The sequence below is a fragment of the Phycodurus eques genome, chromosome 17 (genome assembly GCF_024500275.1).
Source record: "Phycodurus eques isolate BA_2022a chromosome 17, UOR_Pequ_1.1, whole genome shotgun sequence".
Lineage (NCBI taxonomy): Eukaryota > Metazoa > Chordata > Actinopteri > Syngnathiformes > Syngnathidae > Phycodurus > Phycodurus eques.
This window is the reverse complement of record NC_084541.1, coordinates 13,060,914-13,087,045: the sequence shown is the minus strand read 5'-3', so window position 1 is coordinate 13,087,045 and position 26,132 is coordinate 13,060,914. Positions and strand designations below refer to the sequence as shown.

At 41.0% G+C, this 26,132-nt stretch overlaps 1 protein-coding gene across 2 annotated transcripts in view; it reads right to left on the bottom strand.

Annotated features, from left to right (window-relative positions):
• Nucleotides 1-26,132, bottom strand: part of pdlim4 (PDZ and LIM domain 4) — a 41,416-nt gene that overhangs the window by 2,423 nt on the left and 12,861 nt on the right. Inside the window, exons 1-5 of one of the 2 annotated variants that reach the window (XM_061702764.1) lie at nt 24,260-24,515; nt 17,972-18,053; nt 5,619-5,917; nt 4,575-4,735; nt 978-1,116 (exon numbers count right to left, since the gene is read on the bottom strand). In XM_061702764.1, the coding sequence (XP_061558748.1) occupies nt 978-1,116; nt 4,575-4,735; nt 5,619-5,917; nt 17,972-18,053; nt 24,260-24,387 (809 nt within the window). In that variant the 5' untranslated portion in view covers nt 24,388-24,515. Of the gene's footprint in view, nt 1-977; nt 1,117-4,574; nt 4,736-5,618; nt 5,918-17,971; nt 18,054-24,259; nt 24,516-26,132 lie in introns of those variants that run through there. The other variant, XM_061702763.1, reaches the window with a different exon arrangement.

Below are 26,132 nucleotides of genomic sequence, written 5' to 3'. Positions count from 1 at the left end.
GTTTTCAAATCATTGATCTTATTTTATAAATTATATGAAAAAAGAAAAAAACAACAACTGGCATTTGAATAGCGGTGTGTAGACTTTTCATATCCACTGTACTCTTCCCATCCCCTACCTGCAAATGCATAAATGTTAAGATTATGCTTTTATCCACTGCTATATTAAGGACATTTTTCTTAGAGTAGCTTAAAGCATGCAATGCCTTTGTGTGTGTGTGTGTGTGTGTGTTATAATACTTCCTTGTTCATAGCTCATGCACGGCAATGACATCACTGCCTCACGGGACCTCACAAGCTTTTACAAGCAGGAGGGTTGGGTACCACCTTTTGTATTCACATGTTTTGTGTACGCGTGTGTGTGTTTTCATGATTTCATTGATGAATAAGACCCAACTTCCTGGGTCGTTTTACCTGTTGGTGCATGTCAACCCCACTGAGTGAAGTCCTTTGTTTGAGGCAGTGGTTTCAAGCAAGTACCAACAACAACGAAAACAAATAAAAATACTTAGCTTTGAACTTGAAAAAAAAAAAAAAAAAATCCATTAAAATGTAGTGCACATAAAAGCTAAATAAAAATGGCACCTAAATATAAGTTTAAAAAAACAAACAGTTCTTAAAGATTAAAGCACTAAAAAAACTGAATAGGTGCTTGGCCATTTATTATTTTGTATACCACTAGAGGGAGCGGATGTAACACACTTTGATATGTACTGGTTTAATGGAGTAAAGGATTAAAATGGACATTAAGAACGACTGCAATTAACTGCACTGTTTTGGGTGCTTTTTTTGGGGGGGGGGGAGACAAGAGGTTAAAGGAAGAAGGTGATTTAAAAAAACAAAAAGTCGGAATTTGTCGTCAACTTTAAACTAGACTATTTTATTCTTATTTTTTTTATAACTATTAAAAAGCTTCACTTCTTTTTACACTTGCGTGCGAATGTAGAGCGCTAATGTGGTTAGCGTGAGCGTACTTACACGATGCCGTTTGAGCAGCGCGTACACTGTGGGAGCTTCTGGAGGCCCGACACGCCACTCGGGATGGGGCTTCCCAGCTTGGGGACCGGGGATCGGACGGGAGACTTCAGGTTCCTCATCCTCTCTGTCGGGGACCCGCCTAAAAACATGTTTTAATAAAAGAAAAAAAAAATATTAGTAAAATAAAATAAAAAAATCTCTTAATTCATTGTAAAAACAATTTACATTAAGTTGAAATGTTTTTACATTGATTTGAGTAAATAATTGGTTAATTTATTTGTTGTAAATAATACAAGAAAAATCTATTAGTAAAATATATATTTTTTAAATTAAATAATTGTAAATAAAACAAGAAAAAATATAATAAACAATGTCACTATACTGTAACAGTACATAAACCTTTTTATTTAATATAAAAATAAAATAAATGATAGTAAAATAAAAAATACATAGATTTTACATTTTTAAATGTGTTGTATTAAATCATTGGTTATTTTATTTAATAACAAAACATTAACTGAACAATTTCATATACTGTATACATTTAAAATCTAATTATTATTCATTTATTTTATGAAATATTTGGTTTATTTATACATTGTAATTATTATAAATGTAGGTAAAACAATTGTACATATGCATTTCACATTTTATTTTTATTACAAAATGTTGAATTATATATATCCTTAAATTGATTATAAATAATACAATTAAAACTTGAGAATTAATTGCTTTTGTTTCATTGTTAAAATCCACCATTTCACATATTTTACACAGACATTTAAACTTTGGTTATTTAAAAACTTTTTTTTGGATGACTTCATATGTAGCACTAACGACTTGGCCCATCTGTCCGTTTTCAAAATTAAAATGTGGCCCTTGAGCGCAAACATTGGGCTACATGCTCGGGTTTCGCGTCTCGAATGACATCCAAACCGCTCGGCACGCCACGTGAAACGGACCATCAATCACCGGAAAGGCCTGCCAGGACGCCGCGCTTGCGCCGCGTTCACTCCAGTCTCTATGAATGTCTTCGCCTATCAGCGGGAGTATTTTATGCTTGTGCTATCAGAAGGGAGGCTCGTTATGTCTGAAGAGCTGACGCTGCTTTGATACGTCTGGAAAGTCAAAACACATTCTCATGGAAAACCCCTTTTGTGGGATTCTTTGTCAACCGTGTTTCGATCGCGTGCGTTCAGCTGTTCTAGTACGCGGCGTGATGGCGCGAGCTGTGTCAGCTCGCTACAGTGGATACAAAAAGTCTACACACCCCTGTTCAAATTCCAGGTTTTTGTGATGTGAATTCATGAAATCTTTTCGTGAAGGGCAAGTACGTTACATGACCTCAAGAGAACTATTGACAGCAGGCGTCACAGGAATCTTGCTGATAATGCAATCGTTTTGGAAAGAGCTATAGTCCAAAATTCATCTTGATCGTTGTTGTGCGCGTCTGATCTGCAACTACAGGAAACGTTTGGTTGAGGTTATTGCTGCCAAAGGAGGGTCAACCAGTTACTAAATCAATCAATTCAATACAAATCTTGGTTTGCTGTACAGTTGCAGTTACGTGGTTACAGCCTGGGGATGCGGCTGTGTTCAGTATTATCCAATCACATACAAACTCAGTCAGCAGTTAAAGGCCCTGTGATTCACCACAAATCAAATTCAGCTGTTCTAGTAGGCTTTTCCTGACATTGTTTGGCTTTCTAGCAGAAGCCTGAAGGTTTCGTGCTAACACTGACTGGTATTTGGAACTGTTCATAATTTCCCGGATGGAGAATGGATCCGTTTTTTCGGTGCAGTCTTGTCCCTCCAACTGGAGCAGTCATCTCCAGGAGTCTGTAGAATTCCAGTAAATCAAACACTGGTGTTTGCTTTGGTTCCAAAAGCCCCTCAAAGGATCAATCCTTCTCTCAGTGGGGTCTCAACCTGTCAGTCAACATGACGGACTTTATCCACCACCCGGACAGCCACCATGTGCATTATGGAGTCAAACTATGAACTCATAGTATCTGTTTTCACGAATGCAGTCACACTAGTTACTGTATGTCAACTTCATTAGGTACACATTGGACTGATCTAACACAAGACCTACGTTAAAAATTGGACTTTTAGAAACATACTGTTGCTTAGTTATGATTTAATATTTCAAACTTTGGCAGCAATAAATATAGTCGTGAGTATGCACAACCTATCACTTGTACTCAACCAGTGGGAATTGCAATTCTCAATTTCCCCTTTTTATTGTCCTTTGTGAATGTTTTCGCACTAAATCATTCCGACCTTTACAAAGATAGCAACGCCTGGTTATTATTAAGCATTTGCATCTTTAAACTTTAGGTGAAAAATAAAAAATAAAAAATCGTAGTAGTAAGTAGCCATCAATTGCTCTCAACAAGTGAAAATTATAATTATATACATTTTTCTCACTTCATGTTCCATCGTGAATATTTTCGTCCTAAATCCTCCCTGCCTTTACAAAGATAGCAATGCCTAGGTATTATTAAACGCTTGCAGCTGTGGGAATTCCGGTCGGACAGGACATTTTTCTCACTTTATTGTCCTAAATCGTTGTTTCCCCCTCCTTATCTGAGCTATTTGAAAAGCCCTCGTCTTCCTCCCACCCTCCCCCCCTCCTCCTCCATGTTTTCCCTCTCTTTACTGCGTCCTTCTATAAAAGGAAAACTATGTCAGCGAGACGGATGAACCAAGCGAGGATTTACGATGTCGTTATGTGATTAATGCCCAGACACGCAAAAGGTCTTCTTGCCCAGGTGCTCGTCGTCTTGCGTCTGACGAACGCTGCAGCTCGGGTATCGCATTGTTATGGAACAATCATAAGAATTCTTTCTCATGAGAAATTACAGGAATTTCATACAAAAAAGCAAAGCACTTATCTGTATTTAAAAAGAAAGTCATTATTGGAGAGATGGATGCATTCAAATGGTTTTATAAGAATTAATATCTGAGACAAGACTGCATTTTATTTGTGTTGTGGAATGTTTTTGTTTTATTTTAATATATGAGAGAGGACTGCATTAAAATGTAATGTGTTTATGTGTTTATGATTTAAAAAAATTTTTTTTAAATTTAAATATTTGAGAGAAGCCTGCCATGTAGTTATTGTTTAAAAATATTTCAGATAAGCCTACAATTTTAATGTTATTTTAAAAAAAATGTTTGTTACGTTTTAAATTTAATTATTTGGGAAAATACTGAGATTTCAATTGGATTTATGTTTTCAAAATTTTTACATTTCAGATAAGACTGGATTTGAATTTGATTTTGTAATAATGTTCATTTTATATTTCAGGGAAGACAGCCATTTTAATTTTGTCTTTTCCAAAAAGTTTTTTTAATTTACCTTTTTTATTTAATTATTGAAGAAATTACTTAATTCTAATGAAGTTTTTAATGTAATTATACTTATTTTTTATATTTTATCAAAGATTGCCATGTAAAATATATATTTCTACATACATTTATTTATTTTAAATTTATTTTAATGTTTGAGACAAAACTCAATTTTTTTTTTAAATTCTATATTAATATGTAAAAATTGGAAAAGGGGCTATGTTGTGTTAAAAAGCTACTTACCGCCATCCTCGGCCTCCAGGATCCCTTGCAGGTACTTGAAGGATCCGGACTGCTTGGGCTCCGAGGAGGGCTCCTCATAGTCCGTCAGCATCTTGTAGACGTGCGACTGCATGTCTACGCCGTTGCGGCTCTGGACGGGAGAGGGTGCGGGAGGTTCGGGGCTAGAAAAGACAAGATGGGGCAGGGGGGACATTATTTTGGGGAGTCCTGCACTGGTGTCCATCACACTCATGTTTGCCAACTGCTAACAGCAGCACAAGGCTAGGCAATTAACACATTTTATGGATTAATTTGAATTGATTGTTCAACATTTAAATTGTTAATTTATTAACGATCGTGTTTACATACATGTTTCGACAAAAGAAAGTGAAAAATGGCCAGTTATAGAAAATGAGGCCTCGTTCAAGTCTGTCAAGTCAGGCTTGAAAGAAGAAAAACCAAAAAATTGCCCGTCATCGCTCTTCCGTCTTTCTCTGCTTGATGTGTGGGCACACACGGCCGACAACAAGGCGCTCTAAAGCAGTCGTGCCAACGGACTATTTGAAGGGAAGAAGTATTTTCAAGGTGTATGGATAGCAATCTAGCTAACTGCACGTCGCAATTGTGCCAGATCATCGCAAATGCGAAAGAAGGCCTTCAAATTCCTAAATAGTGTGGAAGTGGCGACTCATGCTGGACTCCAAAGTGCGTCCCACGGCGTCGTTTTAGCCACACCCCAAAAATGAGGAAAACTGAAATGGTGATCAGTTTTAATTCAGTGCTACAACATTGTACATAGTTTTCAGTCTTGGCACAAGTTCAGCAATTATCTTCAAACATGGATAATATATCTACAAACAGATTTATGAATTCACCGAACTGGGTTTTAAAGGGTTCGGGTTAATGTTAGAGTAGGGTTGGAGGTCAGGTTTAGTCCTAGAGAGTAGTCTTTCGGTTAGGGTTAGGGTACTGGTATGATTAGCGTAGGATTAGAGCATCTACAGGAAGTGAAAAGTGAAGAAAATCATCCCAAATGGTGGGGTTAGGTGCAGGTCATGTCCTCACCTGTGAGGGGCGCTCAGGCTGAGACCTCCCATTTTGCTGTGGAGGGATCGGTCCCCGGTGCTGCCGTTGGGGGCGTACAGCGGAGTCGGGTTGTTGTACTGAGCGTGCCCGTTGCCGTTGCCGTACGCGTAGCTGTGGCCGTTATTGGTCTTGGAGTCGCCGTTGAGCACGTGGTTGGTGGGATGCGGCTGCTGATGGTGCTGCTGGGGGAGCAGCTGAGGCGGCGGGGGTTGGGGCTCGGGGGTGTATGAGGGCTTGCGACTGTAGTTGGTGTAGCCGCTGGTGATTGGCCGGAAGTTCTGCGGAGAAAGAAATTACTTGTTAATGAAGAAAAACACTGCAAGTATAGGTTAATATTTCCTTTTTGTAACAAATAGAAATGATGGCAAAGAAAATGTGTCGTCCTCCATTGCGGTGGAAGGCAAACCTCGAACATTCTCGCTTAACTGTAGCAGGTTGGAGGAATGCGGCGAACTAATGAGGCACAGATGCACACGCGCCTACACACAACCACAGTCAAAGTGTTTCGGTTGAGGTTAACTCCTGATTGGACTTGGTACCACAAAATAACAAGCAAAGTCCATTAAGGACATCACAGGTGGACAAAATGTCCACCTGTGATGTCCTATTTTCAATTCCTGCGGGACTAACGTCCAAATACCTTTGCCCACCGAGCAGATTTTTAAGAAGAAAATCCCTACAGACAGACCCTCAGATCCTGTATCTTCCGAAGACTTCTCACAGACGCGTTCCGACCGAGATTGTGTACATGATGTCTTTTTTGGGAAATAATTCTTGAAAAGAAGCAGACAACTCAATTTCCAGTGAAACGACCAGATGTCCCAATACCTTTGTCCACGTAGCGTCTTTTGAAGAATTCCCACAGACACTCTGAGATTGTGTCGTTGACATGTCCTAATACCTTTGTCCGTATTGTTACTTTTTGAGAAATAATTTTTCATTTTTCAGAGAAAGCACCAGATGTTCCAATACTTCTGTTGACACGGTGTCTTTTGCAGAATCCCCACAGAGAACCGCCAAGATCGTATAGTGGTCGTGTCCCAAATATTTTCTCAATTTTGTGTCTTTTTGAGAGAGATTTCTTAAAAAGGAGAGAACAACTCCACGTCCAGTGGTACAACCAGGCATCCCGACAGTACTGTAGTGTCTTCTGAAGAATTTCCAGACACGGTCCAACATCATGTAGTTTTCTTGTCCCGATACTTTTGTCCATGTAGTTACTTTTTCAGAGGCAATTCCTAAAAACAAGAGAAAAATGCAATTTCCAGTGAACGATCTGGTGTCCCGAAGCTTCTGTTCACGTGGTGTCGTCTGAAGAATTCCCACAGACACTACAAGATCCTGTCGCGTCCAAGTCCCAATACTTTTGTCCATTTCGTGTCTTTTTGAGAACGAAATCTTAAAATGAGGAGAATAACTCGGTTTTCAGAGGAACGACCACGTGTCCCAATACTTTTGGACGAGTAGCTTCGCAGCGCCTTCAGATGAGTCACGTCAACAAAGCTGGATTTCATCCTGTCAAGACACTTGCTTAGACCACACACACACACACACACACACACACACACACACACGTCCTCCATAATCAGACCTTTTCTGGAAGCTTTCTCTCCTCCGCATCGGCAAGTTTACATCTTGGAAAAAAAAAATAAAAAATATTCCCCGTTATCGCGCGGTGCTCTCCAGATGGACGCTTTGAAAAATAAAACAGGCCAAAGCAACTCGAAGACCCCGTCAATCATTCGGACAGGCCAGGTCGTCATATTTGGATGGCGTAAGGAGATTCAAAACCAATATGACCTGATATAACCACTAGAATCACATTCAAAATCAATATGGTTCCTGTGGTTGAACTCAGTAGGACCTTTGCAAATTCAAACATATCTGTCAAAAAGTCAATAAGGCATTGTCGTTTATGTGAAAGTCAACTCCAGAATTCCCCAGCCCCGCTTGGTGCGGGGGTACCCCCGGATATGCCGGGTCGACTGTTACAGCTGGTCACTGCGTGAAACAACATTGAAAGGGGTGAAGGAAGTCCCAATTTTCCGCTTGGGGGTAGTTTCAAAGCTGTGACAGAGAAAGGACAACACCTGTGTATCAGGATGTTCCGCAATGCTGGGATAGGGGCATGAAATAGATGTAAATGGCTCTCTGTAGCACTTTTCACACAAGCTCTCAAAATCTGCTTTGTCACAGTTTTGTGTGAAAGGTACCAACACAAAAAGGGCAGGTTGACGTCGACTCGCCAATTCCCCAGTTTCTGAGGTCGTATCAGAGACGAGAAACCGCCTGCGTGCAAGGAAATACCGGAAAGTGGAATATGGGTTTCAAGTTTAACACCCGACACTCACTTCCCCTTTGTGTTGAAAGCAATTGTCGTCGTCTAACAACTATTTCACGTCTCACCGGATTCTGAATCAAAGGCGTAAAATATCGGCTCTTCTGTTACAGCGCAAAATAATTTTGCAGGATCCCTGTGGGAAAGAGGTTAGTGATGGTACCTCAGGTCAAACAGACACAGTGTGAAAGGGAGGAAGGGCTGGAGTAAAGGTGGGGGACCATAATTGAAATCATGTGTCTTGAGACCCCTGCCTGTCTCTGCCCTGATTGACCGGAAACCCAAACATTCTCACACACACAACACCACAATCTAGTTCTCCCGTGAGGTTTAATCCCTACGGACCCTCAAAATGAAGCCCCTTCTCATGGCGCTCTGCTCCGCTAAGCAAACACAAACCAGCCATTCAGGGGAGGAGAGACAGACGGGCTGGAGAGGAGGTGACAGACTGATGGGAGGCAGAGCGGGAGGGCAGGTCAAAAAGACAGGAAAACAACACGGCATCTGGGTGCTGGATTACTGACTGAAACAATGGAGACCAGATCTGCAACAAAATTTCAGGGATTCTTACTTCCACAAAACTCAATGGAGGTCAGTTTAAGGCTTGTACGAGACTGCCTACTAAAAAAAAAAAAACAAAACAAACAGCTATGGAAACGTAACCTTACTTGATTGAGGTTAGGGATAATCAGGTCCCGGATTTGGAAAGCCCATTTTTCAACACAATAGTAGTCATCTTGATGAGATCAGAGACCAGATCGACACCAAAATTTCACAAATTCTAACGGCCTACGCACCAACCCTCCATAAAACTCAGTGGAAGTCGGTTGAGTGTTTGCACAAGCTTATCCACTAACAAACAAAGAAATGGCTTTGGAAACGTAACCTTCCTTGGTGGAGGTTTAGGATTATCAGGTCCCTGATTCAGAACCATGTTTCAACACAACAGCAGTCAACTTGGTGAGATCAGAGATCAGAGCTACACTAACATTTTTTCCACATTCTAACTTGGCCCATGCACCACTACGCCAGAAAATTCATTGGAGGGGAGACTGTCCTAACAAATTAACAAAAGGCTAAGCAAACACAACCTTCCTTGGTGGAGGTTATAGGAGGCGCTTTTTAAATTACTCTTTATGTCGAAAATATAAGAATGACATCACCAAAAAAGTAAAAACAAAATACTAATAAGTAAGATAATAATAGCATATAAGCAATCTTACTTCTTTTTTTTTAAATATATATATATTGTACGGGCCTGGCTACTAACAATGGAAATGCAACCTTCCTTGGTGGAGGTCAGTGACAGGAAGCTCTCGGACTCAGAAGACCTGTGTTTCAACACAACACCAGCCATCTTTGCCAGATCCAGCATTAATCTTTGAAAATAAAACCGTAAAATATGATTCTTCCGCATATGACCGAGCCTCTGTGCCCTTCTTACGCCCTGTAGAGAGCAACCTGACCCCATCAGGAGGAACCATAGACTGATTTGGACACTTTTTAGTGGCAGATTTCAGCAGATGAAGGGGCGAACACAAACAAGCGAATAAAGCGGGTCACAGGTGTTGAGCTCTTTAAAAAAAAAATAATAATAATCGATATATATATATATATATATATATATATATATATATATATATATATATATATATATATATATATCATGCGTCGGCGGATTTCCTGGCAGGGGATTAAGCACCGGTGGTCCCTGTAAACACATTTTGGCAACACACGAGACTAAAAGCCTCAAGTGATTCTGTATTATTACAAGCCAGTCAGCTGGAATGACTACAACTTTGATTTTCTTGCAATTCCTGGAATCACACAGCCTCATTCCATTCATAAAACACAACTGAGCGCAACGTCCAAACTTTTTCCACTGAAGGCCACTAGAAATATGAGAGGAAAAGGGGGGCACTTCACCTTTGGTTAATGAAACATGCTAAAACCAGTACAATATGCCATATGCTAAACAGGTAAACCTATTGAAAGGAGAAAAAAAAACGGTCTAAATCTTATCTTGGCGTTATCGGTGACAAAGCAAACTTATTAGCATTAAAGGGGGTTTCACTTTTCTAGCTTCAAGGTCCTCAAAGCGCTTAACACTTTCTCCTCATTTACATACTGATAATGCAGCATCAGGAGCAACTTGGAGTTCAGTAGCTTGCTCAAGGACACGATATGATCACAAACGGCTGAGGGTCGAACCCACAACCTTCGGGTTCAGAGACGACCACTCTACCACCTCAGCCATGGTGCCCTGAAGTGCAATATAGCGGGCAAACACTGTGGAGTTAAATATGTTTTTAAAGATACAATATACAATATACCGTACAGTATATCAGTGATTATCAAAGTGCAGGCTCAATCTAGTGGTATGCAAAAGAATCACCAAATTAAATGTTAAAACTGTGCATAACAGTGGATAGAAATTCTTTTTAATCCAGTACTGTACATTTATTAAGAACAGTTCAGTTGTATTTAAATTTTAAGTACATACATTTGCATTTAATCTGTCGACCAGTTTGTTTTCAAACATTTATTTACTGAAGGTATTTTTTAAATATTTGTGCGACATTTGAATTGAATCATTATTTAAGATGCCCTGCGATTGGCTGGCAACCAGTTCAGGTTGTACCCCGCCTCCTGCCCGATGATAGCTGGGATAGGCGCCAGCGCGCCCGCGACCCTAGTGAGGAGAAGCGACTCAGAAAATGGATGGATGGCATTATTTAAGCAGTTTTTTATTATTGTCCTATATTTAGTGATGATTTCTGTGATAAGCAAGCAGATACATTTCACAAAAAAAATCTACGATATAGCAGGGTTTCACTAGGTGAAGCTCGATATAGCACGGGACCCTTGTATTAGATAGAATATGCGTCGGGGCAGAAAATGCGCAGCGGGTCACAAATTACCTTTGGACAAGACTTTGGGCAACCCTAATATCAAAAATTCCTGCAAGGACTTCACCTGTCAGTACCTGCCAAGCCTGGAAAAGTTCCACGCTCCGGCTTCCGAACTGCCACGCAACGCAACGCGACGTTTCGTGCCAGGAATGATCATCTAACGCCGACCGACAGGCTCGCCCCAAGAACTTCCAGCTAAGGGGAGGATTGGAAATGTCAGTTTAAGGTGGAAAGCTTTTTTTCCGACAGCAGAAGTGGAGGCTTGAAACTTAAATTGCTGACGAGAGATTAGGGTGGAAAAGACTTTCCCAGAAAAATTCTCTCTCACTGGAAAATAAGGGGGCGGATAGACATGATGTTATTTTAATAACATTGCTCTTAAAATCAACTGTGTAGTGACGTCAAACCCGATTGAGTCATTTTATTGACATGGGAACATCATGTGTTCTCAAGGTTAAATGAAATGTAGCATATACAGTATATATATACACACACACACACACACACACACACACACACACACACAGTAGCTTTGCTTGACCAGGAGTGGGTTTCGATAAACGCAAATATATTTCCACTGTACCAAAAGTCCTGTTGAAAGGTAATGGCAGAAAATATGTCCAGTAGTAAGGACAGGTTATATGTATGACCAACGTTGACGTAGGTGATATGGCTTTAAAGTAAAATCACTTTTTTTTTTTCACATTTCCGCTTTGCTTGTAGAAAAAGCAAATGACAAAAGCTTTTGGTTATTTTTACCCTTCTGGAATTTGCTTCATTCCTCGTGATACCAAACAGGCTTTCAAATTTATTTTTTCCCCCCCACAAACATTAACTTGCATCAACTTCCACAGAAAAAAATAAATTCTGAAAACGTTCAAATATAACATAGGCAACTATGCTATTAGGCTAATATTTTTTTTCTTTGCAAAATGTTTCCCCTTTGTCATAAAATGTGTGCAAACACACAATATATGTATAATACAGGACATTTTATAATCTGAAAGATCCTGAATCAATTAAAAAAATTAACATTTGAAAAAATAAAATACAATTCACCACTTGGATCTTGGAAAAATTGTTGCTAGAGGGGTCGAAAACGTTTCTAAATATAGCGACCTAATCTCTAAATTGGCACCTGACTGTGCTTTTGTAAACTACAACCCCAATTCCAATGAAGTTGGGACATTGTGTTAAACAAATAAAAACAGAATACAATGATTTGCAAATCATGTTCAACCTATATTTAATTGAATACACTACAAAGACTTGATATTTCATGTTCAAACTGATAACTTTTATTGTTTTTAGCAACTAATCATTAACTTAGAATTTTATGGCTGCAACACGTTCCAAAAAAGCTAGGGACAGGGTCATGTTTACCACTGTGTTAAATCACCTTTTCTTTGAACAACATTCAATAAATGTTTGGGAACTGAGGACACTAATCGTTGAAGCTTTGTAGGTGGATTCTTTCCAAGTCTTGCTTGATGTACAGCTTCAGCTGTTCAACAGTCCGGGGTCTCCGTTGTCGTATTTTACGCTTCATAATGCGCCACACGTTTTCAATGGGAGAGAGGTCTGGACTGCAGGCAGGCCAGTCTAGTACCCGCACACCTTTACTACTAAGCCACACTGTTGTAACACGTACAGAATGTGGTTTGGCATTGTCTTGCTGAAATAAACAGGGGCGTCCATGAAAAAAACATTGCTCGGAGGGCACCATACGTTTCTCCAAAACCTGTATGTACCTTTCAGCATTAATGGTGCCTTCACAGATGTGTAAGTTACACATGCCATTGGCGCTAACACAGCCCCATGCCATCACAGATGCTGGCTTTTGAACTTTGCATCCATAACAGCCCGGATGGTTCTTTTCCTCTTTGGCCCGGAGGACACGACATCCACAATTTCCAAAAACAATTTGAAATGTGGACTCGTCTGACCACAGAACACTTTTCCACTTTGCATCAGTCCATTTTAGATGAGCTCGGGCACAGAGAAGCCGACGGTGTTTCTGGATGTTGTTGATAAAAGGCTTTTGCTTTGGATAGTAGAGTTTCAAGTTGCACTTATGGATGTAGCGCCAAAGTGTATTTCCTGACATTGGTTTTCTGAAGTGTTCCTGAGCCCATGTGGTGATATCTTTTACACATTGATGTCAGTTTTTGATGCAGTGCCAACTGAGGGATCGAAGGTCACGGGCATTCAATGTTGGTTTTCGGCCTTGCCGCTTACATGCAGTGATTTCTCCAGATTCTCTGAACCCTTTGATGATATTATGGACCGTAGATGATGAAATCCCTAAATTCCTTGCAATTGTACGTTGAGGAACATTGTCCTTAAACTGTTCGACTATTTCCTCACACACTTGTTCACAAAGAGGTGAACCTCGCCCCATCTTGGCTTGTGAATTACAGTCTCTCAGGACCTGAAGTGGGCGACCAACATCAACTCCGTCCTCAAAACGGCCCAGCACAGGATGTATTTCCTGCGCCTTCTGAGGAAACACGCCCTGCCACAGGAGCTGCTGAGGCAGTTCTACACAGCGATCACCGAATTAGTCCTGTGTTCTTCCATCACAGTCTGGTTTGGTGCTGCCACAAAGAAGGCCAAACTCCGACTGCAACGGACAATCAAAACTGCTGAAAGGATTGTTGGTACCCCCCTACCCACCCTTGAGGACTTGCATGCTTCCAGAACATGCATGACATTCCAACAGCTTCTTCCCTCTTGCCATCAACTTCTTAAACACCTAACCTATAATTCCATTACAACATCCTGGCAATTTTTTGACTTGAGTTTGTTGTCACATTTCTGTGAGGCCAATTATACATTACTCGTGCACTCACTGTAGTAGTCTCGCCACGCTGCACTATTTGCATATCTGTTGTTGACCAATACTGGCCACTCATGCCAGAGTAGCATCTGTTCCATTTGTACACTGACTGAGGAGTATCTGCAACATTTGCACAATCAACATTGTCCCAGATTATCGCACTACTCGCTTGAAGTCTCGGCGCCCTTTGCACAATGGTCATTGCACCGGACTATTGCAATATTAGTCTTTCGAACTGGTCTAAGTGCTAGAGGACTTTGCATCTTTTTGCACAATTGTCAAAAAAAAAAAAAAAAAAAAAATGTACCGGCATTACCAGATAACTATCAACCCTTTATTGCTCAGTGACTGTTTTTTGTCAATGTCTTTATGTCTCAAAAGCATTCTCTGTCAATTAACTGTCTTTTGTCGTACTAGAGCGGCTCCAACTGCCGGAGACAAATTCCTTGTGTGTTTTTTGGACATACTTTGCAAATAAAGATGATTCTGATTCTGAATGACTGAGCAATTCAGGGAAGTTCCTTTTATAGTCAATCATGGCACCCACCTGTTCCCAATTAGCCTGTTCACCTGTGGGATGTTCCAAACAGGTGTTTGATAGAGCATTCCTCAACTTTCGCAGTCTTTTTTGCCACCTGTTCCAGCTTTTTTAGAACGTGTTGCAGCCATAAAATTCTAAGCTAATGATTATTTGCTAAAAAAAAATTTTTTTTTCCAGTTTGAACATTAAATATCTTGTCTTTGTAGTGTATTCAATTAAATGTAGGTTGAACATGATTCGCAAATCATTGTATTCTGTTTTTATTTATGTTTAACAACGTCCCAACTTCATTGGAATCGGGGTTGTACAAAAATTCAGTTAGAACAAATGTTTGAAAGTAAACGAAACAACAGAGTAAGAAAAGGCGACTTTTTAACAACAACAAAATTTGTGGGTGTTGGTTTCTCCCTCCGAGGCTTTCGGAAAGGTTCACCTGTCAGTGAATGGAATTCTCCACTCCCATGTTTTTGTCTTAAAAGTCTTAATGGTCATCATTTATTTGTTCAATTGCTGCATTTTAATGACTTCCAATTGTTTCCATTTCTCTTCCTGTCTAAAATCTTTATTTGGCTCTAAAAAGTAAAGGAGAGAATGATTACGATGCCTCCAGGGGAGGTGCTTTTGAAGTAGCACTGATGGATGACAGCGACACCATTTTGTTTCCAGATGAGCTTTGCTTCGGGCTACAAGCGTGTCAGCATGTGTCTTTGGTTTCGTGTAGTATAAACTGTGTTTTAGTAGGAAGCAGACGAAGCTTTGCCACTCACACACTGTGGTGGATGATGATGACACAAATGTAGCAGCTTGCCAAGAGTCACACATGTGCTGTTATCTCCATCCAGTAATTAGCTCAGTGTGAGTCACCAATGTAAATAACATGGTCTCCAATATGAATGCAGTACATATGCATGTCAGTCAAAATGTCCCATTGCAATAGCGCATTGATTATTTGTTACAATTGAGCCTGTTAGACGATGGCGTTCAAGTTTTGAAGTACGTTAGACATCCAAAAATGTGTCATTTGTCCAGGATACCGGATATGGTGAACTCTAGTTGAGTCTTGACCTCTACTAGAGTTTCCCTACTTACGACACAAATTGGAGAACACGTGATCATAAGTATGGCAGCAAGCGAATCTGGCTGTTAGTAGTAACCTCTGTCTCGAAATGTTGGTCTGTTTCTAACCTTGAGTGGATTTTGCCAACCACCGGGTTATTGTAAAAAGAACTTAAACACGATAACAGGTGATGATGCAAATGTCAGTTGGCCCTAATAGCTCATGTTAGCAGCTGACCTCAATACCCCTGTCTCCAAATGTTGGCCTGTTTCTGAAATGTACGAAATTTTAATGTACCACATAAATGATTTAGATGTCTTGATAGTCATCCAAAAATGCAAAATCTTGACTGGATTTTGCACACCACCGGCTTGTTGTAAAAAAACAAACAAAAAAACTCTAGTACGTTACAATTACATTTCAAATTTTGGTCTTGTACCAAGTTTTTATGGACCACATACATTTTTGAGATGTATTGATGGTCATCCAAATGTCTGTAATTTGTCTATGGAGCCAGATATGATCAAATTTATGCTGGTTTTAACTTTTGACCTCAACTGGATTTTGCGAATCAACGGCTTGTTGTAAAAAGTACTTAAACATGCTATCTTTCAATAATAAGTGACGATGAAAATAACTGTTAGCCCTGGTAGCTAACGTTTGCAATCCATGCTAGTGCTTCTGTCTTGAATTTTTTATCTGTGTCTGACTTGTGGCGTTCAGGTTTTGAGGTACCGCATACATCTTTTAGGCATATCGAAGGTCATCCAAAAATACGTAATTTGTTTATTTTGCCGGATGTGATCTTGACGGAAGTTTCCAACACAAACACAGGATTGAATTACAAATTAGTATTAGCTCTGCTGCTACATTCGGACCCAATTGCAGTGCACGCCACTGCCTCTGTCTCAAATGTTTTTGTCTGTTTCTGACTTGTACAAAGTTTTGAGTTACCACATTCATACATTTTTTAGGTGTGTGTATTGATCTTTATCCGAAAATGTCTAATTAAGACCAGATGAAATCTGGAGACTTGACCTCGACTGTAGTTTCCGACACAAATGCAAGACTATTACACTGGACTGAATAAATAATTTTTTTGAAAACAACCGATGCCTGTTTGAAGGGCAGCTAGCCATTCGGCTAATATTACCAATTGACGCCGCTCTGTCTTGAAAATCTTTGACTGTTTCTGACTTGTATAATGGTAGCCTTCAAGTTTCGAGGGAGGTTAGACATCCAATAATGTGTAATTCGTCAATGGTGCCAGATATGATGTAATCTAAAGTTCCCAATACAACCGTCACAACGGCGGCATTCACGTTTTAAGGTACAGGGCACCTTTTTTAAGTGTATTGATGATCATCCATCAATGATGAAATCTAGACTAGACTTGACCTTGACATGGAGTTTCAAAAGTGTGGCTGTTTCAAAGCAAAAGCCCCTCTGGCATTACTGCAAAAGACCAAACATTTCATCCCCCTTTACCGCAATTCCTGATGAACGACACGAGACAATACGACTGCTTTCATTGCGTCTCCCGAGCTGAAAACAATACCCTTCTGGAAGGACGTCAAGCGTCTATTGATGAGGTGACGAATAATAAATGCTACCTCAGCTCTTTGTGTGGTTGCCCCCAGCCTATCCACGGCCAAGAAGGTGGACAAAAGACACTTCTCACAGTGTCTTCTTTGTCTCTTTCAAAGGCTCGATCCACATGTGTACGCATTTAGGCACTTACAAACCTCCCATTCCTTCCAAAATGCTCTGAAACCAGTGGAAAACTAAAAAAAAAAAAAAAAAGAAGCCATCTGCAATAGGCTTCATTGTGCCTGGAACATCCTGGCAGCTGGTACAATCGGAGAACAATCGACTTTTTCAACACTGGATGTGTTCGTTCATTTTTAATACACTATCCGGGGACACGCCATTCCTGAAGCGAGGTTTGTCTGTTTCTATGGATGCTGTTAATAATCAACAGTGAGACAGTCTCACATTTAATTTACAGCCCCAGATGGAAAGTTGGGGCCATCAAAAGACGAGGATCGGGTTTTAATGGATTTTAGAATCAAGATCAAAGTTACACGCTGTGAAATCGAAGCAGTAAAAAGAGCAATTCCCATGGTGAGTACCTCTGAACTCTGAATGAACAAAAGAAAACGAGACAATAAAACTCCATATTTGCCAAAAGACTACAGATAATTAAGAATTGGTACTCATTCCTATTTCTTATTTATTACGAATAAATCACCTTTTTTGGGACCTGTTTTTTGGGAAGTGTGTGTACCCTGGTCCCATTCTATGGATTTTAGGGGTCCCAAACATGACCCCCGCCCAATACTCACTCATTGCACCCCCTGGAAAATTTAGGGTTTGGGGGAATCATTTCACAGTAAGAGGTTGAAAATGTTAAAAAATAAAATAAAATAAAAAAATCTAACAGTTTAACTTGACATTGTTTTGATTGAGTTTTAGATCACGAGAAGAGTAAATACTAAGTCTAGAGAGACATCTAAGTTCTGGGTTTGTACTGTCTCTCATCTTAGGGCTTCAACTGTCAAAATTCACTCAAGGCATCCGATTAGTAAAGTGTGTTGGAAATTTATCTCACGGAAGTGTTTTTAATAATGAAAATTGGTGTTTACCTGCGAGTCAGACTCCATGTAAGGGCTCGTCTTGCCGTCTTCGCTAACTGCCGGCGACCACACTCGTTCTCCCGATCCTGACCTGAAAGGCAATACCAGTGAGAGAGTCTTGATGACCTGATTCTGTCAAGACGATTTTGACACAAGAGTACGTCTTTTGGCAACCCCAAAACTAGCGCATGCCATACGTAAAGGTTTGAGATATTACGACTGCTAGTACCTCTATGGACGCGATGAACCAGAGTCAAATCTGATATACCTGTAGTGTGGTCATTTAGTAGAGTGACGATCTAATAAAAGTGAGAAATTCTCAAGTGTCAGTCTGCAGATTTTTTGCAGGAACAGAGAACCAATCTACTCCCCCCCGCCCCCGATTGATACATTAGATAAAGTCATCAGCACGTCGTACTCCACAGTATGAGCCATCAAGCATTCTTTGGCTTCTACAGAAGTGGGGTGATAACTTGTTGCATATATCTTTAGGTTGCTTGTAATTGACTCCAGTTGTGTCAACTGACAAGAAAGAACATGACTCACTGACTGGCAGCTGGGACGAGATACATCATTTAGCTACGCTGCTGAGCTAAGCAGGCCTTGTCGGATAATTTATGCCTTCCCTTTTGAAAGGCAGAAAATGCAACCCTTCGGTGAGGTCCAAGCTAATAAAACCTCGTGAGTCATGGCCGCAATCTTGGGTTTCATTGGGGGTGCTGTGACAAACAACTTGTCGCGTCGTCAGCTCAGAGGGCTTTTTTCATCGCTTTGGTCTTGGTTGTCAAGCGGGAAAGGATTGAAGAAACGGGGCGAGCACGGGAGCTGACCTGGAGCGAAGACACATGACTGCCTTTATGTAAGGACCCCTTTCGCCCACAGAGGCTCAGTCAACGTGTAATAGATTTATCAGTTGACGTCATCACGGAGCACCCAGTCCGTCCACGCTTCAGATATGGACCGCCGCCGTCAAGTGCGCTCTCACAAGGTGTTGGCCAGTACTGCTGTCGTTTTTCAGACTGTTTGCTCTCGATGGCAACTACACACACAAGCGCTGTTTGTTTGTACCGAGACAGAGCGACACAGAGCTACTTTGAATTGCCATTTTGGGGAGTACAAAGAAGGCGCATTTATTTCCCGTCCATAATAATAATGGGAATGCGAAGACAGAGACATGAGTGTAAAATGGGAGGAAAACCAGCTTGGGATTCATAGTATGACCAAAGACCGCTGCCAGGAAGAAGTTCTCGATCAATAATCATCATAACATCATAACATAAATTCAAAGCATCCTGATATGTTACAAACCATCCATCCATCCATCCATCCATTTTCTGGGCCGCTTCTCCTCACTAGGGTCGTGGGCGTGCTGGAGCCTATCCCAGCTGTCATCGGGCAGGAGGCGGGGTACACCCTGAACTGGTTGCCAGCCAATCGCAGGGCACATACAACCAGTCGCACTCACAGTCACACCTACGGGCAATTTAGAGTCTCCAATTAATGCATGTTTTTGGGATGTGGGAGGAAACCGGAGTGCCCGGCCAAAACCCACGCAGGCACGGGGAGAACATGCAAACTCCACACAGGCGGGTCGGGGATTCAACCCGCGTCCTCAGAACTGTGAGGCTGACGCTCTAACCAGTCGCCCACCGTGCCGCCTGTTACAAACCAAACAACCCATAATGGTGAATTTATAAGACCAAATTTATAAGACCAAATCAACTCAAAAATTTTAGTACCCACATAGGCACAGGGAAAACCTGCAAACTCCAAACCAGAAGGCCGGAGCCTGGATTTGAACCCTTGACCTCAGAACTGTGAGGCAGATGTGCTAATCAGTCATCCACTGTTCCACCACCCCAAAACCCTTCAATATAATTTCAAACTCATCCTAGGTTACCCTTAAAAAAAATGGCTTACAGGTGATTTTGAAAAAATACACCAGGTTCACATGTACATGCGGTAAATAAAGCCTCTCTGTAACTTCCACTAATAACCCAGGCTAAACTCTTCCCTGATATACTAGGTTTGTCTCACAGCGGAGATGTATCACTTCAACATACAGTACTTTGTTTCTGCTTTCCATATTACTAGTTTCCTATTTAGACAGGGCTTTATCTTATAGGTTAGGTTCTACACAAAAAAAAAAAAACAATAAATACATTTGTGACTGCTGAAATAGGTGGCGGTTAAATTTTTTTCATATACAATACAAATCTTCAATATGTAGTGTTTTTTTCCAGAGTGGAAACATCTTAAAGCGAAGTCAACAATAAGTTACAACCTGGCGGACGGATGACTTTCCAGGAGATTACAAAGATGAACGGCATGGTTTTTCTGACCGGCAAGACAGCGGCTTCTATTCGTCATCCATTCTTTAAATCTTGCTCCGTCCGAACCGAGGATTAAAGCCGTCTCAGCACTGAAGCCCTTGCAAGGAAGTTTAAAAACCTTGATTCATTGAGCAGTAACTGCTATCTTTGAGGCTGATGGAAACAAAGATACTTTGCATCAAAATCCAGCTGTTGGTGCCAAGAACGATCCTGTTATTTCTACCTCCTTTTGCTCCCTTCTCGCTGATGGCCGCAGCAGATTTGTTGAGTCTGGGGAATGGGGGGGGTTGTCGCACTCCAGCCATTAGCTCCTCATATTTTTAGCTTGTTTACATCACCAACAAACAAGACATAAAAGGACACAGACTATAACAATTTCTAGAGGAGCATCATAGACTCCCAGGATGAGTTTCCCTGTCTTTCCTGTGGTCATACTTTCCACCCCTTGACCAGGTTTAATTTCCTGAGGGTCTCTTTTTTTTTTTTTTTTTTTTTTTTTTTTTTTTTTTGCAGCGGTCGGATAAGTTTACTTTGGCTTCTCAAGATAGGCCGCGCTCCATGGCGAGGATGAGACGCACGGCTAGAAAGCAATCATCCCCAAATTGAGACGCGTCGTCTCACGGAATATTTCCTAGTCCGCTCAAATCGTCATTGCACACAAAAAAGGACAAGGTCATCGGTCTGTCACAGTCAGGGTTGTTTGCTAACCTGAGATGAGTTTTAAAAGGAAGCATATATTATGGAAAATGTACTTGTTATTGATTGTATACAAATAGTTGTGTCTCTAGAGGGCCTGCCCACTCATCAAGTATGAATTTAAACAAGTAAATCTTTTGTTATTATGTCAAAGCCTAAAGGTAGGCAGAGCTTTGTGTCAAGGGAAAAATGTTTAATACACAAGAGACAGGACAAGAACTTTGAGAATAATGAGAGATTAAATTCAATAAAAACTGACGTGCAATGTGACACAATACAATCTGAAGGCTGCTTCTGACAGGTAGTTATCAGCTGCATTATGCAAGTGGCGTCCCTCAACCGAAGACATCTTACAATGAGATATCAAAGAGAGAAACAAGGTCTATTTTCTTATCCTCGCACTGAAACAAAAAAATTAGATGAATTTATAGTTAACAGAATACATTTTACAAATACGACTGCATATATTTTTCTAACACTTTGCTAACTGGAACATGCTCAAATGTTCAGCTAAGTTGCTGACAGGTGGGCGAGGGGGTATTTGTGGTTGGCCATGTGTCCGATGCGATGCGTTCTCAAACATTTTGGTTCCAGGGACCTCTCACAAGGAAGATTTTTTTTTTTTTCCAAGGACCCCTCATATTCCTAACGGCAATTAAACATAACTATCCTGTGCAACCTTAAACACCACATGAATTAAAAAAGTTGCCTATTTTTAAATTCTGCGCGACACTAATTGCAGTTTCACTCGGCGACTTGGTGAAGAAGTGCTGCCCCCACAAGTGAAAATGCAAATCAAATATTTATGGCCACTCAAGATATGGTTAAATTAGCAAGTAGTGACTTCATTTGCTCTCTGGAAGCAGATGGGGTGAACATCTCATGCTCTGGGAGAGAGAAAGTCTCCAAAAGTCATTATACACTACTCACAAACAGTTAGGGATATTTGGCTTTCGGGTGAAACTGCAGGAGAAACAGAAAATGCATTGCACTCGACAATTGAATATGATCATCTCGAAATCTTTGAATACATATGTCCAACTGTTCAATGTTTTCAAGGTCCCCTTACACCAAAATTCGTTTTCCACTGTTATAAAGAGAACATAGGTCAAAATCTGTGACGTGGTTGAAGTTTGACATCGATGCGGTTTTGTCGATTGAATGCAAAAGGCAATAAACGGCACAAGGCTCGCATCCGACCAGATCAGATTCAGTGCGTTTGTGTACAAAGTTACTATTTATTCAAGTACCTGCCCACTTCGTGGTTGGTACCCACCCACTCAACTCAGTTGAGCAGCAACACGGCATTTCCGGGGTTTAAGCGGAACAGAAAATGGATGGATGGCTATTAATGAGAAATAGCTTGAATAGAATAGCTAGAATAGCTTGAAAAGGGGCATTCTGGGTATCATCTTGCAAACCCAATAAAAGGGCATCAAAGATTATAAGATGCATTTAAAAAATGATGTAACGGGACCTTTAATGCTTTTTACGCAACTTGCTGTTCTCTAACAAGGAGCTGAACAGCAACATTCACAATAGGTGTTTGCAGCTGAATAGCCTTAACTTTTTGTGAGTAGTGTATGTATTTTTTAAAGGTTTTGTCCTAGTAGGTAAGTGGAGACAATTGTAAAGAGAGCACCTGAGAGGGAGTAACTGTGGGCCAGTCCTGCATCATGGGAATGACAACAACAAATGATGCACTTTGGCCCCGAAGATCTATTGATATGGCGTTTTTACTGACCACAAACGACAGCCTGAGAAGTGGGGAGGGGAAGAAGTGAGTTTCTTTGGGCCTTTTGTCCCCGCTGGAGTTCAGTGTTCCTTTGGTCCGGTGCAGCCTTGTGCGTAATTCCTCAGCGGTGAGTCACGGGTCAGATCCCCCAGCGGTAGGGAAACCCGGACTGTCATTTCTCTGCCTGCTGTCTGTAATTCTTAAGCTCTGGAAATGAATGTTCTTGTAACACTGGAAAAAAACATCTCGGCTAATATACTTCATCAAGTCTGGAGAAGGATTACGCCTAAATGATTTGACAGATTTACACAGAACATGGTGGAGGTTTGGGCGACAGGCCATGAGACATAACCAGCAGATCCAGGAATTTATTTTTACCTTCCTTAAATTCTCATGGAATAATGCATAGATCTGAGCTCTTCTTAGAGGTCTGTGCTCTACTCACAGCCCTTCTAGTACCGTTGATGTGTTCTACCTGTCATATCCAAGTCTAGACTTAATCATGCCATTTTTCTTTAATGTCAGTGAAATTGAAGCACGGCAGGGATGTCCTTTTATGAACAAGACATGCTTTCAGTCCGGGATTTCAGCACATCCATCAGCGGGGGACTCCATCCCAACGGCCTGGTACTTATCCCAACCACCATCTGCCTCTTAGGCCGTTGCAACCACACGGCTTTCGCCAGTAAGCTCTGGCAGAAGTGGAAGCAGCATAGAGAGAGAGGTGGGAATATAAAAAGAAGAGGGAGTGGTTTTGAGGTTGACAAGGGCAACAGGTACACGGGGGGGGGGGGGGGTTGAGGGAAGCAAGGGATCAGGCAGTCCACAGATATCTCCAGAATGGAAGAGTTTTTACTCCACAGCTGACTCATACAGCTACAGACTCTCTAATCCATGTGGAGTATAAGTATAAAACCTTGGTACTAGTGTAAGACAGAAAATAAGGAAAAGGGTCGCCAAGAAGGAAGGGGAAGCCTTGTGGCCTTCGATTCTACCGTCATTGACTAACATGACTTGGATGAATAAGAATCCAGAAGTGGAGTTTAGGGACTGGGATCTGTGGTGGTTGGTTTAGTGGGTAAGAGAGTGGAGGTTGGTCACTAGTAATAGGGCTTCAAGGTTCAAGACCTGATAGAAGCTGAAACGTTTTTTTTTTCCCCTTGTAATTTTCTATTACGCAGGGTAGGGTGGAACTTGATTTGTTTTCCTCATAGGCATAAATGTCCTCTTTTTCTCATGATTTTATTACATACATAAGGTTAGGGAGTTTAGTTGTTAGGATTTGTGTGTTTCGGGGTCAGTTTGGTGGGTAAAGTAGCGGAAGTTGGTCATGGGTTTCAAGGTTCAAGGCCAACTTGATATTCCTCTGCTAAGTTTCTTGAAGGAAACACGATTCATACAGGTAGATATCAATATTGACCCTTTAGGTCTCCTTCGTTATGAGACACTGCAACTTCACTTTTAGATGAGATCATCTAAAAGTGAAGGAAGAACAATACAGCAAACAAGAATAATAAGACAAGATAACGTTACCAAGCAGCCGTCATTGACTTTTGAGCACCAACTCCCATAATCCAGGGGGGGCAACCTTCAAAATGCTCTGAAGAATGCGGCCTGTGACGGTAATGGATGCGGAAACATCCAGGGAAACATTCTTGCATTACAAAGTAGACCTCAGATCCATGGAGTACACTGTAATTTGGGTTCCCAGGCAGACGCGCACACTCATATATTTGTCCAGCAGCAGCAAATTACAGGTCTTCCATTTCTCCTACTTTGACTTGGAGTATTTTACGGCATCGGCTTTTAAAGGAGTGGGTTGGGTGGGGGCTGAGAAGTGTTGTCCTCCATTGGGATTATGTTCCTGTGAGTCAGCACAAGGAGGCTAATGGCTGCAATTACTTACCATTAAATATTTCATGTGGCAGCAGACCAATACTTTCATGAAAACAGAAAGTCTCAAGATGTCTTCAAAATGCAAGTCAACACTGGCCTTTACCACCCATCTATTGTGCTACTCCATTTGTTCCCTCCCTTACCTTCTGATAATGGTGGAAACCTTCAGTGATAGTTGCTTCGGCGTTTGATTGAAATTCCAGTGATGTGCGGATTTGTGATTCACTGCGCTTCTTCTTGGCTTTTCATAATCTTGCTGTGCTACCATATCGCTTTCCTCCAGTCCGCCAGCAATAACTGCGTCTCTTCTTATTTTCCCTCCTTTGCGAGAACTCATTTCACCAGAAATTCTGGATCAGTGTGGCTGCAACATACCGTTTGGGGAAAACTTAGGGGAATCTTTTCTTGTCTTTACAGAGCCATCCATAGGCAACTTTTCTCAGAAGCCTGTCCTTTCCACTTAACCAACAGCTCATTTCATGTCGGTGCTAAATATCCCAAATGTGCACGCCTCACCCGCCCTCCTGTCCAGCAGCAGGGAAAGTCACATTGTAATTATTCAAGCAATATACCGCCACAATGTCGCATACCAGCTGATATGCCTCCGTCGGGCCAGCCGCTATCTTGACAGCCACTATACAAGATTTCTGGGTGATTAATGAATGAAACTGTGGTGTGGGGTGACTTACTTCAGGTTGTATTTTCAACAAGGAATTCAAACAATAGACTAAATGACCAATAACTGTCAAGTAAGACAGGCCCTGTAAGCAAAAGAGGTTTGAAAGGATAAAAAAGTCCAACTGAGTAAAAAGCTGATGGCAGGACATGATCGCAGGTAGGGTTAGTTAATTGTCAGAAGAAACAAAAGACTTGGGGTAAAGTATTGATGACAAAGTGATACATCCACTTCAGATATCAATTGTGTTTATGCATGATGTCCGGATTTGCCACACAAGCGTGCTGAACTACAGATAATTTTGAACAATGAAAAAGTCAAAAATCCAATCTCTGCGAGTATCGATGTGATCACAGTCAGGGAGCTGATTGGTTGAAGAGACTAGGGGTGGGGCAAATTATTGATACCATAGTGATACACCAGTTCAGCTATGGACACTATTGTTGTTTGACGTCCAAGTTTACCAGACAGGCTTGGTAAAATAAAGAGAAAGTTCGATAGACAAAAAAAGTCTAATTGAACATATCATGCAAGTAAAATGACGGCAGCAGGTAGTGGTTCAAGAGATTAGGTGCGGGCTAAAGTATTGATGAACTGTACCAATTCCCTAACTTTCAACTTCGGTCCATTTTGTGTTTATTTATTCTGCTTTATTTGCAAACCTTCTTGTTAACGTGTTGAGAGAAGAGTTGGTTGCCGCTGTTAATGACTTCTGTGTAGAGAGGCTGATTTTGTATATTTTTTTCTATATTCAAAATAAAACTTGTTCTTTACGTAATTTTGGTCAGCCTAGCATTTTGTCTCTAATATCGGTACTCCAACTTCTGCTATCAA